At 46.5% G+C, this 16,834-nt stretch overlaps 1 protein-coding gene across 2 annotated transcripts in view; it reads right to left on the bottom strand.

Annotated features, from left to right (window-relative positions):
• LOC135898454 (uncharacterized) overlaps positions 1 to 16,834 on the bottom strand; it is a 41,084-nt gene that overhangs the window by 5,022 nt on the left and 19,228 nt on the right. For both annotated transcript variants that reach the window (XR_010563337.1, XM_065427377.1), the window contains exons 2-3: positions 14,879 to 14,940; positions 711 to 788 (exon numbers count right to left, since the gene is read on the bottom strand). Coding sequence is in view for 1 of the 2 variants with exons in the window: in XM_065427377.1 (XP_065283449.1) it covers positions 711 to 788; positions 14,879 to 14,940 (140 nt within the window). In the remaining variant the exon portion in view is untranslated. The remainder of the gene's footprint in view (positions 1 to 710; positions 789 to 14,878; positions 14,941 to 16,834) is intronic.

Raw genomic sequence — 16,834 nt, 5'->3', positions numbered from 1 at the left:
TGTGAATCAAGTACATAATATGATGCAGATTGCAGATGAGTAAAGATGGCATAACATAGCTTGCATAACAGAGACATAATAAATATAATAACAATTACAATGACAAGCATAACAGATATCAGATTGCATAGAATATTTATGGTGACATAGTCATCATTTGTAACACGCAACTCGTATGTACATAAATTTTCGCTGCTGAGATATCCACCAGGGATGACAAAAAACGAGCGGGACGGAACGAAAAGAATCGTTGCTAGGCACGGCCTCGACGGAGAATGAGGGCGGACACCTTACTTAGCGTTTCGTTCCCAACAAGCCTATGTTCTCTCTGTGGGAAGAAAACAGAATCGATATCCTTCGGTCCTCAATGACGCCTCGAACTACTGCGTAAATATGGAAGGCGGGCGAGTACAAGTTCAAACGACAGCCCGAATGCAAAACTAAATCCGTTCATGGATGCCGTACAACGCTGTAAACTGTGCGAAGTAAACTGTGCTATGACTAAGGTTTTCACGCTTTCGAAGTTGTAGCCTTCGTCTGGAGCGTTCCGTTCGCGTTTCATTTGTCCACGACAGCGGGCGAGTTCTCTGGAGCTCCGAGCCCGCAACCGCGCCACCACACCCACAGGGAGACAGCCCTTTCAGGGACTGTGCCGGCAGAAAGTGGCATTCCTTCATTCATTCAAACCGAGCATTTTTTGCTGCACTTACGATGTTGTAGCCCGCCCCGCAAAGAGCCCTCGTGAGGAACGCGTCGTTGGACATGAATTTTGCAATAATGTAGCCTACCTGCAATAAAAAAGAAATAAAGCAAGAACACTAAACAAAGATGAACTTTCATAAACCTGAGAAAAAATGTTTTATCGAGGTGATTTATATGGGTAGGTTAACGTTAAAACGAACCTGGCTAAGCACAATTTCTGAGTATGAGGTATATGTACAAGTATTTGGATAGCTTACCACAGACCATACGAAAAGAAAGATCCGCTTAACGCAAACCTGAAATTTGTTTAAGCCACACTTGTGTACAGCCACCACTGACGCTTGCTACACGGCTTAATGGTATAGCCGATATCGGTTTCACTTAAATATCTGCAGTTACACGAGGGGCAAATAACATGTGCGTTTATATTGTCGTAAGAAATACATGAGCGTCTATACAATGACACGGCCATACCTGGAGGGCTGACACAACAATAATTTATGAAGTATTCGAGGTGCCTCTGGAGAAGCCAGGAGAACCAATAGTGTCCACACATGATGCAGCTGATGACCGCCTGTATATCTTGGTGCATTCTTTTTTCAACATGAAGGCACTGGAGCATTCTTTATCGAGCGCGATGAAATGGTCATTTTTCATGGCGTACAGGTTTGCAGAGCGCAGGCAAGCAACAATCACTGGATGAATTAAGCATAAGCACATGCTGCAATGCGCACTGTATAATGCCAACGAAGTAAATATCGCTCTCGCGAGCCTTTTGGTTTTAATGCATATTCATTTAAAGTTTTGTGTCTTGGATATATGGGTGCACCAGGAATAGTAGGTTTACAGTTTTGTGGGACCATTCTGTTAAGGGAAACTTATGAAACGAATAGATTTTCAGGACGGCTTCGTTTTCACAAGGCTCTATTGCAGTACGTCTCATTAAATTGTCGATGACAAACACGAGTATGTGGCTTACACATACATAAGAAATAAAAATTATTGGAACAGGAAAGTACTGAAAATAAATGCTTGAGACAAAAAATTGGAGGACGCTTAAGCTTCGCCTTCAAGAGTGGAACGCGACAGCGTTCCCGTCGACCCGCCAAGGGGTGTAAGACAGTGGGCTACGGCGCAGCGACTACGCGCCCCGCATCGGACGCGGTGAGCGTCGAGCAGCGCCGCGTTCGGCGCGGCAACGAAATGTGCGCCTGAGCAAGCGACGGACGCCTGAGTCTTAGAAACAGCTCGTTTCTAAGGCAACACCGCATTCACTAGAGACGCTTTTGTAACGCTTTGAAGCATCGAGCTCGTGGCTGAGTAAATAAAGAAAAAAAAGAGCTCGTGGCTGAGTGGTAGCGCCTCCGTCTCACACTCCGGAGACCCTGGTTCGATTCCCACCCAGCCCATCTTGCAAGTTGTTTTTTATGCATGAAGTGCCTGCTGGGATTTTTCGCTCACGGCCAACGCCGACGACGACACCGACGCCGACGACACCGGCTTTTCTGCGACACGAGCTCCTTAACGCTGTCGCGTTAAAAATTGGAGGACGCTTAAGCTTCGCCTTCAAGAGTGGAACGCGACAGCGTTCCCGTCGACCCGCCAAGGGGTGTAAGACAGTGGGCTACGGTGCAGCGACTACGCGCCCCGCATCGGACGCGGTGAGCGTCAAGCAGCGCCGCGTTCGGCGCGGCAACGGAATGTGCGCCTGAGCAAGCGACACACGCCTGCGCCTTAGAAACAGCTCGTTTCTAAGGCAACACCGCATTCACTAGAGACGCTTTTGTACCGCTTTGAAGCATCGAACTCGTGGCTCAGTGGTAGCGCCTCCGTCTCACACTCCGGAGACCCTGGTTCGATTCCCACCCAGCCCATCTTGCAAGTTGTTTTTTATTCATGAAGTGCCTGCTGGGATTTATCGCTCACGGCCGACGACGCCGACACCGACGCCGACGACACCGGCTTTTCTGCGACACGAGCTCCTTAACGCTGTCGCGTTAAAACATTGGAGGGCGCTTAAGCTTCGCCTTTAATAGTGGAACGCGGTAGCATTCAAAGATCCCTGACTGCTTGTCACGCATCCCGGCAACCGCAGCGTTCTCGCGGGTGCGCGGAAACCAGTGCCGTGTCGCAAAGAACCGAGCGGGCCGCGCCGCTCGGAAAACGGGTTCGCGTTTGAGTTTTCGCGTGACAGAATTATGCTATCTGGTACATTCAAATTAAACTCTGACGCTACCATGTCTGTAGCTTGTGTTTATAGGTCGTACTTTATGATTTTTCGGACGTACATCTTTGGGGAATTCAATTCGTTCAGTAACGCATCTGTGCCACGCGGAGGGCCTGCGTGGTTGCGGTTCGAGATGATTTGTCGCCAAGCTACGTCCGACGCCGACATCGGCTTTCTTGCGACAGGGAGCCCTAACGCTGTCGCGTTAAAATTAGGACTATTTCTCACCAAGCTAGGCTACCGCATAATCTGCGGCCAATGAGCTCCATACGAAAAGTGAATCTATACAGTCACAAACAGTTTTGCTAGTATATGATAAGTGCATCAACCATGGAAGAAGCGTGCATGCCGAATATCTAGCGGCAGCAGCGGAGAAACCGCGACTACTACATCTAAACATTCAGGCACCACAAAGCTCACGCGCGACATCTGCGTCTAGAAGGGAACGCGCCCGTTCGAGTACGAAAACTGGCAAAAGAAGCATAGAAAGCCGTTCGCTTCAATGCGGAAGAAAGGGACTACATAAATCAATTCTGTTTATCACGGGGATCATGGCGCTTCAACACGTATATTTATCGGTTATGTATTTTAGAGTAGCGTTTGTTGTCTCGATGCGTACTTCCGCAGAGAAGATAACCGATGGTCATTAAGGGTTACGGACTGGATTCCAAGGGAAGGGAAGCGTAGCAGGGGGCCGCAGAAAGTTAGGTGGGCGGATGACAGTAAGTTTGCAGGGACAACATGGCCACAATTAGTACATGACCGGGGTATAGTTGGAGAAGTATGGGAAAGGCCTTGGCCCTGCAGTGGGTAGTGGGTGCAACCAGGCTGATGATGATGATATCTATATATATATATCATAAGAAGTCAACAAACACTGACACCAAGGACAACATAGGGGAAATTACTTGTGCTTAATAAATGAAATAGAGAAACGATAAATTTATGGAAATTATAAAGTGGAGAAAAAACAACTTGCCGCAGGTGGGAACCGAACCGACAACCTTCGCATTTCGCGTGCGATGCTCTACCAATTGAGCTACCACGGCACTGTTTCCCCATCCACTTTCTTGGGTATGCATGCGTCCTAGTAGAACCCTGGGAGTGTTAGCCAGCGCCACCACTCACATAACTTGGCGGCGGACGTGGAACGTCCTTTTTGCCGCAGGCGTCACGAGAACATGATCTTTTTGAGGGAAGGCAACTGGTCAATAAACCCCACACATGCTACCTGAAGGTATCAATGTTGCCGGATTCGAGACCCTCGTTAAGTTATAAACGAGAAGAGGGGGGGTTCACCGAGGGTCCCGATTTTAGCCTTTTTCATCAACTTTAATTTCCATTAATTTATCGTTTCTCTATTTCATTTATTAAGCACAAGTAATTACCCCTATGTTGTCCTTGGTGTCAGTGTTTGTTGACTTCTTATGATATGACTAATAAAAATCGGGACCCTCGGTTAACCCCCTCTCTTCTCGTTTATATATATAACCATCTATGCAATTGCACGTGAAGAAACTTCGTGTGACCTCAAAGAATTATTCACTGAAGTTGGGGGCCTTATATGAGCATATGCAAGACTTCATAGTAGGACAGTTCAATTTCACAGCACGTGTATTCTCGCGCCACCGAAAATTTGGTGTCTCTAGGTGGTGTAATCTTCCTTCGCGAAATTGTTTTATAGTTCGTTGCCACTAATACCGCTTCGCTTTTCCGGAGAAACTGCAGCATCTCCCTCTCTCTTTTTCTTTCTCTATAAGTCCGCGGTATAAGCGCTGCTGCCCATGACTGCTGCTGATTCTGATTTCGAGTAAATCCGGCTTGGCATCATTTCAGTTGCTGAGGTAATTATAAAGGGGGCCCCAACTATCATGCACCAAGACGAGCATTTGTGTTACTCGAAGGAAACCTAATGCATATTATTTCCAGTACAGTGGAGCAGCCACCAGTAATTTTTTTGTTACTGAGATTTCATTAGGTAATTATAAATAATTACCCGCCGAGGTTGCTCAGTGGCTATGGTGTTGGGCTGCTGAGCACGAGGTCGCGGATCGAATCCCGGCCGCGGCGGCCGCATTTCGATGGGGGCGAAACACGAAAACACCCGTGTACTTAGATTGAGGTGCACGTGAAAGAACCCCAGGTGGTCGAAATTTCTGGAGTCCTCCACTACGGCATGCCTCATAATCAGAAAGTAGTTTTGGCACATTAAACCACATAACTTTAGAAAATGTATAATTAATCATCTAACTCGAGAAGCACTGTCGTAATTATCGAATTGTCAATGAGGCATTTGTAGGCACCCCCAAATAACACTTAACTGCGATGTTTTCAGACACGTAGTAATTGCGTACAATCTTTTCCGACTGGTAAAGAAGCCCCCATGAAAATTTAAAAAAAAAAACAGCACGTGATTGCTCTCCTACCCGCATCATAATGCAACACCCTCAATTAAGCTGATTGAAAGCAACTGCTTTGCCTGTCTCGAACCCGAAGAGACAGCGCATCACCTTGATAATGGTGCGGAAGGAGCACCAACACAGGTATCGCGGCTTCGCAGCTACTCCCTCCTCTCATTTCTATAGTATACGTCACACTTATTATCCGTCTCTCAAGGCCGACTGATCACATAGATAACAAAAGCTCATTGACTCCGCAGCCGAAGCGCCGCTCTGATTACGCACGAAATGTGAGAAGGAATGTGATAGGTGTAGCAAGTTTCAAAAATCCCGGCTTTGCTCGCACCGCATCGAAAGAGTGCGGGCGCAGCTATATTAAAAAAAAATTATGGGGTTTTACGTGCCAAAACCACTTTCTGATTATTTCGCGCCAGAAACTTGCTTCGGACCAAAGCCAAATTTAAGAGACGGTTTTATTTTTCCTGAGAGTGTATTCATGCTGCAAAGACAGGTTTGTGGCAAAAGAATAAAACCGAAATAAACAGAACGGGAAGCGACTCAGGTGTAAGGAAAAGGCAGAACCGATTCGTTGAAGAAAGTAAATGTACCACTTCTAAATGAATCCAATTGGCAATCAGGATGTCTGCACACACACGCGTGAATAAAAAAAATGAAGAATCCACGCAGAGTCTTCTCTGGGATTTACCTAAAGGATGCGTAAGCATTTCGCACTATATACTGACGTCGTGTTTCGTGGTAGAATGCAGGTGTGTTTCGTATAATTGTGAGAACGATCGCGAAAGAACCGTGAAACGGAGAAGCGCGGTTGCAACACCGAACTGTTAAGTAAGACTTGCACGAGACGACGTATAATCAGTGTTCACTGGCGCTATAGATAGCCCGCAGCGGATGTGGACGTGGGATGAAATGACGAGGAAGATGTAGCAAACCAAGGAAATATATGCAACATTTATTAGGTACACTGAACCATTACGAACCGTGATCAACCGTGCTCCGGCGACGGCTGACGCCTGGCGCGGCGGCGCGGCCTGTCTGCGAAGGAGTGCGGCATGTGCTCAGAGCTCTGTGAGTGCTGTGTTCTCGCCGCTTCGTTGGCGTTGAAGCGAGAGGCAGCACGCAGGTGAATTGGCTCGCTGCTGCGGGTGCTATGCTGAAAACGATCGTCTTACGGGACGGACGGAGGGACGGTTTTTCCGTTAGGTAAGGATAGAAATACATACGCATTTAGGACCATCAGGATTTCAGTGTGCCCTTGTTATCTATGAATTCGTAAGCGACGTTGAACACCAGCCGCTGCCTAGAGGACGGGCTCGAATAGGTCCCCTTCTGCAGCTACGCAGTACTGAGTCCGCTTTATCACATCTTCAGTTACTTTCTTAATGATCGACGCTGGAATTCTGCGGCAGACATCCGTTATCCTTGCCTTGAGCTCATCTGACGTCCGTTTCGATCACTATAGGCACGATCTTTTACATAACCCAAAAGAAAGAAATCGAATGGAGAGTGGTCAGGTGACCTAGTCGGCTAAATTACAGGCCCGGGCCTTCCAGTCTATTGCGCATGAAAAGTCGCATCTAGCCAGTTTTGTGCTCGGCTTCTGCTGTGTGCGGGTGCCATATCTTGCTGATACCACAGAAGTGAAAGACGTGACGGGCTGAGACACTGATCCACCACTCCTTGAAGGATTTCGTCCAGGTAACGCTGTCCAGTCAGTGTGTGATCGAAGATGGGGTCGATTATAGCGCCGACGTAAATTCCGACCCACACATTGAACGACGACTGGTACTGGTGCCTTGTGCGCTTTAACCGTTGTGGATTGAAGTCACTCCAATAGTGTGCATTATGCAAATTTACCTGGCCGTTTCTGCAAAAATTTACTTCATTTGTGCACATGATGTTGCTCAACAAGCCCAGTGCCTCATCGGCGTTTGTAAGGACCCAGTTCGGGAAAACTAGACGACTTCGCAGGTCCCTACCTTCCAAGCACTCGCGCAGTTGAGCGCGTTACGGCTGAAAGGCCGAGTCATTTGGAACCCTTCGAACTAATGACTTGGAAATTCGTACCTGGGCAGCCACGTCCCGCACACTACTATGAGTGTTCGAGGCCATAAATGCTAGAACATCCGTGCGTAGGTTAGGACTCAGAGTCCTCCGCCGCTGTTTCTGGAAGCTACAGGTCTGTCTCAAGTTTTTGTAATTTCTTTTTTTATTGAAATGAAAATAAAGGAAAGAGACGTAATCACCTTTTAATCCTGACGGCTACTCCTGTTCTCATAGAGGAAACAAAAATATAAAAAATATGTAGGAAAATGAAAAGAAATCACTTCACACGGTCTGAAATCCACAGCACAGTCCTATACGCCCGTGAACATAACCACATAATAGTCAAATGCGAGTTGCACTCCAGTGAGTTCGTAAACAAAGTCACAAACACACACAAACGGCCGTGATATGGACTTCGATGAGCATATAAACAGATGAGGAATTACACAGTGTTAAAATAATTCACGCACAGAATGGAAAAGAAAAGTGTAACACGTAATATACAAGCACTAATAATTACAGATAGAACAACGTTATAGCAACATCGTGCGATTATTCAGTGCATACTTAATACTTGGCAAGGACGCCTGTTTCTTCATAAAGATGTTCAAGTGCGCTCATGAAATGCTTTTCGCTGTGCTATTTTCGAAGGCCATGGACCCAGCAATTTTGCGAGTGAGAAAGGCCGGTGAGGATCAATGGAGTGTAGCTGTTGTTCTAGCTGCCGTCTTTGCATATGGGGCATTCGAGGAGCAGATGGCGAACATCCTCATCCTCAACAAGAGCAAGCCGGGGAAGGAGCCCGTTTCATGCGATATAGTTCACAATTTCTTATGATAGTCGGTGCTTCTGGTCTACCGCCACACTTCCATGAGTGTTATATATTTGCGGCTTTCCTCTTGTTGCCACTGGCAGCTCCCAAGGCAATGATCATGTTTTCCTTCTGCTCATTAGAGAAAGACATGGCTACTGAGACGAAACAAAATGCACCCTCAAAACCTTTGCATTGACATTGTCAACTCGATTGTGTGGTGATAGGTTTTGCGATAAAAAAATTACAAAACCATCCGTGCACGTTATCTACGCTAAGACAACAGCTATCACAGCTTGCTTCCAACTAACGCCAAACGCGACGTGTTAATTCAGTCGGCGCGTGGCAGATAAGGCACTAGCTCGATCACGATGTGTTTCTTTATTTCCTGCATTTCGTTCTGGATAACTCAGAGAGGGCTTGTTCGAGGGAGCTGCTTTATGATGCGGGTGGGAGTGCAGTCACGTGGTATTTTTCATATTTCGCTGGGTTTATTCATCAGTCGGAAAAAATTTGTACGCAATCAATGCGTCGCTGAAAATACCGTAATTAGCTGTCCCTTGGCTGTGCCTACAAATGCCTCGTTGACACTCTGATAAATAAAATAGTACGTCTTGAGTTAGACAAGTATTTACAATCACCCAATTAAACCTCAGTAATGAATAAAAATTACTGGCAGGTACCCCACTGTACCGGAAACAATATGCACTAGGTTTTCTTCGAGAAACTCAATTACTCTTTTTCTTCAAATCTGGGTGCATGCTAGTTAATTGGGACACCCTGCATACATTAATGACCTCTGCGTGCAAGTGACGATGTTTCCATCCCTAATAAATGTGGTAAATAATTAGAAGATCTTTTTCATGAGTCTTAGCACTACTTACCGGAATGAGAAGCAATACTGAGACACATATCATTCACGTGCATTTCACATAGCGTTGATAAAAGACTCTGCCAAAGGGGCCACTGAGGTCTGCTTGTTTTTTCCCAGGGTCAAAAAAGCACGTAAAGCCATTTTAATCGAGGTGAACACACAGCAACATATTCATTCTCTAGGCATAAGCTATCCATACCTTTGGAAGTTATTTTTTATTGGCCACCTCCTTCTCTTTCGAAAAATATAATAAACTTTGTCATGTGTGTATATTTAAATATATTATGTATGTGCACGGTGTTTACAGTGGATACTTAAAGCAAGGTTGAAGTGAGAAAATACGGATCAGTCAGCCGCCGCTAGTGCTTCTAATGCGCTTGTCATCCTATTGTCAAGATTCGCAGAAATAAAATAAAAGTGCAAATTAAAAGCCTTTCACGTCCGTGCCAACAATGATGCAGTAAGTTATTAGCCAAAATTGAAATTTTAAGTAAAAAGGTCGAGGCAAGTTAAAAGAAACCTCAAATGACGGGGGTGACAAAACTCTGGTAATTACATTTTATGAGTCTGTGTGTGGTGTGGTGGGGGGAGGGGCGGGGGGGGGGGAGCTAGGCTTCGGCATCGCCGGGGGGGGGGGGGGGACAGGAGGGTTCTGCCCTCTCCGGAAAACTCCAGAGAAGACTCAGGGCCGCAAGGCCCCTCCTCCCTGTAGTCGGTGCCGATGAGCGGCAGTATGACACCTTGGAACGCTTCAGTGAGTATCTTTCCACAAAAGTTGTAATGAACCTACACAGAATAAACTTATATCAACGTCACTCGGAACATTGCTTCGTACTTCGAATGAATATAAACACCGTGCACAGCATTTCTTGGGATTTCTCGTGCACCGAAAAAAAATTGGGATAAAGCGACCAGTCAGGCACTGTTTCCACAGTACACTGCAAGTTTTCGGTACACATCACCCAAAAGTGGTCCTCATTTTTTCAAAATACGAAATATCTGCAGTGTTTGCTGCTGCCGGGAACCAAGTAATAGTATAGCTGTTATTTAGAAACAGCTTTAAGATGAAATCGTCAGTCAGATGTGACACATCTCTCCAGAAAAAATTCAAGTTAGTGTTCTATTGCTATTGAAATGGCTCTGCAAGTTCGACCAATGTCAGTTTCACGAGTATATGATGAGTAGTGATTGCATAATGAAATTCGACAGTTATACCTGTAAGAGGTTTGATTAGATTTCTGATCGTGATAAGATAATGAGACTGCAACGCTGCAATGGACAGAGATTATATAGGCACAGCACTCGATTTTTCAACTATTTCAGGCCGTATATAAGGCACACCAGTCGTTGGGCGCAGCTGAATAAAATACTTTATCCGGACCTCCCCCTTCACCCGCCTATTACATGCAACAAGCTGATTGTGTTTTATAATACGTATATAGAGGTCCCAAAAAACTAGGCATGATGCAAGTTGCACAAGCTGACAGTTCGTTAGAGCGGGAACTGCCCAGCGTCCGGGGTTCTCCGCAACGCGAGTGTGTATACGGCCAACCCCGCGCGTCGTCCGCTACAGGGCGTCCCGAGAAGGCACAAAAGACAGTCGTCGTTGTCCAAGCAGGAATATGCGTAGTAAAGAAAATCATTAATTACGTGGCCACTCTACTATAAGAAAGAACGTTTAGCTTCAGCTGTAGTTTTAATGGACTTTCTAGCGTGCAGGCGAAAGTGTCAGTGCCCGCTTTCAGAAGTGGGAAGGGGGGGGGGGGGGGGGGGCAAATGACATACTTTGCCCCCCACACACACTTTTGACAGGGGGGCGGGGTTCAAGTGCTCCTCTTGCTCCCCCCGCGGCAGATACATCTATGGCGCGGAGCATACGTTCTATAGCAAAATATGCGATGTCGTACATATGTTAGAAGCAATCTACCACGTCGCGCTCATGAATGACAGGAAATTACTTTTCGCACGCGCTAATGCAATATCGCGTAGGTACATTTCCTAATGTTGCTATAGTACTGTATACGTACAAGGCAGTAGCGGGCTTTCATTCACTGTATACAAAATCATTTAAAGATTGTGGAGTTGGCGGGTTTAAAAGTGCTAATAACGCCGTATGTCTTTGGAGCTGAGTGCACTTCATAGTCGTGAGGGCTGTATGGAAAAAACGCTCGCGTGCTGCGCTTTGACTCCCTCTTAACGTGCACTGGTGAGTTTCGTGACGTTGAACCTCGCAGTTTACGCACTTCATCACTAGAACCGGACGCTACATGTAATGCGGAAAGTATGATTTGCAACACTTTCAGCCGCACTATTTTCCCCCTATGATATATTATGAAAGTTGGAATAATCGTAAAAGGTCGGATAATTAACATTTTGATTATCTTTCGTTTACATTCGCAGTAATGATCAGATAAAGCTTTTATTTCAAATAATTCAAGGGCACTTTAAGATTAAATCAAATAGATATATTCAGCCTCCGGGAAAACGGAGCGCGAGAACAAACCACACACGATCCATCAAGCCTTACGAGTCACGTGTTGATGCTTTTCGTTTTTCTTTTTTTCCTGATGTGATCGAAATTTGGAATGGTTTGCCTGTTGAAGTTGTCGAGCAATCGGACGTGCACAAGTTCGAACGTTCTATCGACATCTTTTGTCAGGAGCACCCAACTTGATGATTATGATATATGAATTTTGTATGTTGTGCAAAATTGTACATTGTTGTACATTGTATTCCCTCCCTGTAACGACCCTCAAGCGAGGGTCAACAGTATCAATAAATAATAATAAATAAAAAATAATAATCAGTTCCAGTCACTACCGCGTGGACTCTTCCACGGCATATTTTGCCGCGTTGCACTGTTTTGAAACCTGTTTTCACCTCGTGCTGGGTGCATCCGTGGACGCGTGATCGGTTTGGGGCTATCAGCGACCAATAGTATTTGTGAGCAGCCAGTAAATAACGGGAGAAAGCGCCACACCAGGTTGATTTTCTGTCTCCTATTAGTTCGAGCCGTGAGCGCTTCCGCCGGCTTTTCTGCTCGCCTTCATGCATGTCTCGTGCGCAGTGATGGCGCAAGATTGTTCGGCTGAATGATTGCGCGTTGCGTTCCGGAATAGAGACCAACGAATAAGAAAAAAGAAAGTCTGCGTGGTTGAGAAGCTCCACTTAACCCAAGCCAGCTGCAGTCTGCGGCGGTTACTGTCAAGGGGAGGGGGAGGGGGGGGGAAGAGACCCTTCGAGGGGGTAGCGGCGCGTGGCCCGAAGGTCGTTCCTCAAGGACGCGTCCGCGCTGGAGACGCCCTTTTGTCTTGACAGCGCCGCCGAGATGTCTACGGGCGCCACTCTTTGTCTTCCCGAGCACAGGCATGGCGAATACTAATGCTGTGCGCGAAAGAGCAAAACTTGCGCGTCGGCGAAATTTCGAAGCAGGGTCGTCGGCGTGAGTGGTGGGGCGATCGGACACTCCCTCGCTTTAAACTTTCCCCTGTTTCAATGCACCCTGCCTTCCTGTCGACGTTATCTAGACGGCACCTCCACTATCTTGGTGCATTTCAATTTAAATAGTAACGAACTGAATACAGACAGCGCGAACATGTTCGTTGCAAGATATGTTAACGTTCACCTAAAGCAACTTAACATTACCTGAACCTACAAGGTGTGCATGTTGCAAATTGCATGCCTGTTCGAGTGAGGGCTATCTCGAAATTTTGTCGCTAGGTATCTATTAGTTCTTCCTGTTCATGGGGGTTGTCATCTGCATTCGCACAGTTATTTTGTATTCAGTAATGGTGAGACAGCTCTCCTTGACTCTGTATTAACAGGATATCGTGGTTTCACCAGGCTAGACTGTTGCGCTGTGACAGGCACGGTGGCACACTAAGTTAGCGTACGTCGGAAAAGAGCATATATGCTATAAAGCAGCCGAAATCTGTTTTGTTCTCGTGAACCCTATTCTCTGATCAAAATTGTATGCGTAGAGAGATGGCAGGTGAGGCGGCGGTACGGGGTATGTATTCTGAGTCTACACATAGACTCCTTCGTATCGTCCACCAGAACCACCACTGCTGTCAGCATCAACAAGGAGGCTCCCGTAAACGCTTTTGGTGCTTGAGAAAATGGTGCCCGTGTCCCTTGTAATGTTGCTGCGGGTTATGCAGATGGCCTGCCAAGACTTCACCCGCCTGGCATCGAGAATTTCTCCTTCTCCTTTTGCTCATCATTGATGTGAACAGGATCGAGTAGGAGACACTGAACACGTCAAACGGAGAACTGCCGAGTTGCACAGATTGAGCCCTGTTTCTGTTGCCAACTCACGGACCTTTCCATTCGCAACATCTGTAGCTTCACTGACACGCTGGCCGGAGCTTGTTCCAGAGGCCTCTTCAATTTTTCACTTCTGGCTACCCGCGCGTTGCCATAGCGAGCCAGAGCGCCTTCGTTTTTCTCGGGTTGCTCCGGGATGGGCAGTTCTGGCTACACTCTACTCCTGGCTTCCCGCGGGCTCCCAGCCAGTGTGCGTGCGTGCGTGCGTGCGTGTGTGTGTGTGTGTGTGTGTGTGTGTGTGTGTGTGTGTGTGCGCGCGCGCGCGTGCGTGCGTGCGTGCGTGCGTGCGTGCGCGCGCGCGTTGTTTTTTGCGTGATACTTTTCATGGTCACAGGCGGCGTAAAATTCATGTGCCAGCCGCATCCCCAGCTCTTTAGGGTCATAAGACAAGCATCATCAGCTGAAACAAACTTTTTGAAATCAAAGCCCAAGCAGGTCCGCACGAAATTTTATGCGTATGACGTACCCGATATCCTTCTTCTTCGTGTCTTGTCAAGTGATGACACAACGCCAATTCATCAATGTCGCCGGTGGGCGACGTGATCGCTCTGAGCAGGCATCCTAGAGCGATCGCTTATATTAATTACAGGTGAATTCGGGTCTTGCCATCGGACGCGTCGGAGGTCGTCGGTTGCGCTGTGCAAAGTGCGGTTGGCCCAGTGCGCGTCCTATGCCGAGTCGCGCGAAATCTCGAGAAAGTGATCGTATCCCTGAATGCAAATATATATTTCCAAGCTGGCAATGCATAAATGGGCCCACTATGCCGAGCGCGCGCCAGCCTCGCCGGGCACTGCCATGCTGGTATACCACGTTTACATCTATCCCGCGGCCAGCTGCCCCGGCGTTCGCTTTTGCAAACTTCGGGCAGCTTCGGACTGTCTTGGAATCCCAGCCCACGTGGCTTCCTATCAGTACCGGAACTAGCTGGCTGCCAGAACTCCGAAAATCGGAGGCCTCTTGTTGTACACGAGCCGCTCCTACATAGCAGCGGCTCTGTGCATTCGATCGAGCTCCTGATATCGACAGCTACTGAACCCAAGAGTTAGCCTTCGTGTAGCCTCCACACAAAATGTGGAATAAACATCAGAGATGTTCTTTCCTCTAGAAGCAGTGGAAATTGATTATTCGGTGCGTACACTCAGACACGTGCATACAACTAATGCATCAAAGGACGAAGCGCAGAAGGTGTCACAAAACGGTGCTGGCTTTCCGCCAAACTTCTTGCGCGCCGGCGGTGGAATGGGGGTGCATCTGCGTCATTAGACACCTCGTGACGCATCACTCGCTCTGTGATATGCAGTTAAACCATGTGTGGAAACCGCCTGACATAAATAATTGGTCGTGCGGTATACGCACTTCATTGCTTTCTGGATGGGGAAAAAATACTGCCCGTCAAAGGGTTGTTTTTGATATTGTAAATGGTCTCGGCTGAAATAAGGAAACAGGTCTGGCGCTTCGAGCCAGTGTTTACTTACATCATCATTTGCTGTATGACGCATGCATCCCAATAACTTCACCATGGCGTCCACCTTGAGATCTGTAACAAAATAGCGAATGTTTTTATGCAGTCAGGTGTTTTTTTTTCTTGATTGACGTCCACTGATATTCGAAACTATGTATTGGCGGCGTGACGTATAGTCGTGAGAGCTGCGTTGGTCAGTAAGTGAGTCGTCGTATTTCAAAGGAGACCAACGCATTTGCTGCAGCACGTTGCCGAAAATCTGCTACTCACCACTACTAGAGATCCGCGAAATGGGATCATAACCGCGCATGCAATGTGCGAAGCTTATATACACTATGTTTGCTTGTGGCAGTGCTCAAAGAAAACTGTAAGAAGGCAAGGAAAGTGTAGGGCACGTTATGTACCAGGTCGACCGTGTGACAGTTCTGAAGAAGCATGCATATCTGCGCGCGAGCTGTTTGTCAGTTTGAGAAAAAAAAAAGCAAGCTTGTCATATTTGGTTCACGTTGTATTCCAACTATGGGTGGGCGAATACTCCAAGCCTCGAATATGAATCGAGTATTATTCTCACACTATTCATATTCGAAAATGAACTATTCGGTATTCTCGAATATCTAAACTAATCAAATATTTCGCAGAAACCAACTTTTATGTTCTGTTTACTGTCCTCCGTCTGCTAAACAAAGTATCACAAATTATCAGAAGTTAAACATGGACAAAAGTTTTCGAAGCAATGCAGCAACAAAATGAGTATAGTGCAAGCTTTGTTAGTTGTTTTGCGGCTGAAGCTTAGCCAATGACCTGCGATTCATGCTTGTAGTCTGTCATTTAATGTTTGTGATAGTTCAGCCATGTGCTAGTTTTATTTTTTACGTCACAACCACTCATATTTTCCTTGCAACAGGCCGTATTACGTGTGTCTAGGCACACAGGTTCTTCAGCAGCTTTCTCTCTCCTTTTTCCACATCTCCTAGTCCTTTTTCGGCAACCATTTAGTTCGCGTTTTTAGAAAGCTAGTCATACAGCAGCCATTCACTTTTAGGAAGTTTGTTTGTAACCAGACTTTGAATATGTTGACAAGCTATTCCTGCGTTTCTTTGTGACAATTACTAATCTGGCGTCTATAACTGCTTCTAATTGTCCCTAACAGTTAACTCTCTTTTTTTCACTTGTCAGTACAACTTGGCACTTAATTATACGGATATAAATATACCTGTTTTATATATGTGCGTGTGCATTTGACTATGAGATAACCAATTAGATATTCGATACTTGCTATTCGTATTCGATTCGGGTTCGAAAACGTTGGTATTCGCCCACCTCTAATGCGAAAAACCTCTGGTTATTCCATTCCCCTGTTTTCCTCTCCAATGCTCTTCTCCTAAGCACCGCAGTTCGTTTTGAGATAATACGACTCGAGGCCATGCTGCCGGTCTTTACCCTCTATTTTTTAAAGAGAATGTCTTTCTTAGCGAGTTACCCCAACTTTGCCGTATCGGGCATCTTTCTGGTCTATTTCGTGGGCCGACCCAGAAGATGGTGCAGTCTGAAAATGCACGCCGATACCGAATATAGATCGGGTGCCGGCAGCACCGGTGCTCCCGGTAGTATCGGTGCCGGTGGTATCACCGTGCGGTACGGGCGGTACTAGTAGTGGGGGTAGAGTTCTTGCATGTTTACTTCGTGATAACTGGTGTTTTCAGATGCTGTCGTTAAGACGCTGCGGGCATCAGAGAATTAATTATGTGGTTACTAGCCTATTACCACACCCAGCGATTTCAGGAAGTCCTTGTCTTTCATCGACGTCAAGAAGAGGTTGAATTGTCTTCCAAAATTTTATTTTATTCTTTTTTCTTTTTTACGTTTAAGCTTTGAATCCCATGTGCCGATTTTATATTAATTCCCATACGTGGTGGAGAAAAAAAAAGTTAAAGTCAGCACCGGTGAAGGGCGCCCGTCAAAACCATTG

The sequence above is a fragment of the Dermacentor albipictus genome, chromosome 2 (genome assembly GCF_038994185.2).
Source record: "Dermacentor albipictus isolate Rhodes 1998 colony chromosome 2, USDA_Dalb.pri_finalv2, whole genome shotgun sequence".
Lineage (NCBI taxonomy): Eukaryota > Metazoa > Arthropoda > Arachnida > Ixodida > Ixodidae > Dermacentor > Dermacentor albipictus.
Note: the sequence above shows the minus strand (reverse complement) of the source record. Positions and strands in the feature narration are given on the sequence as shown.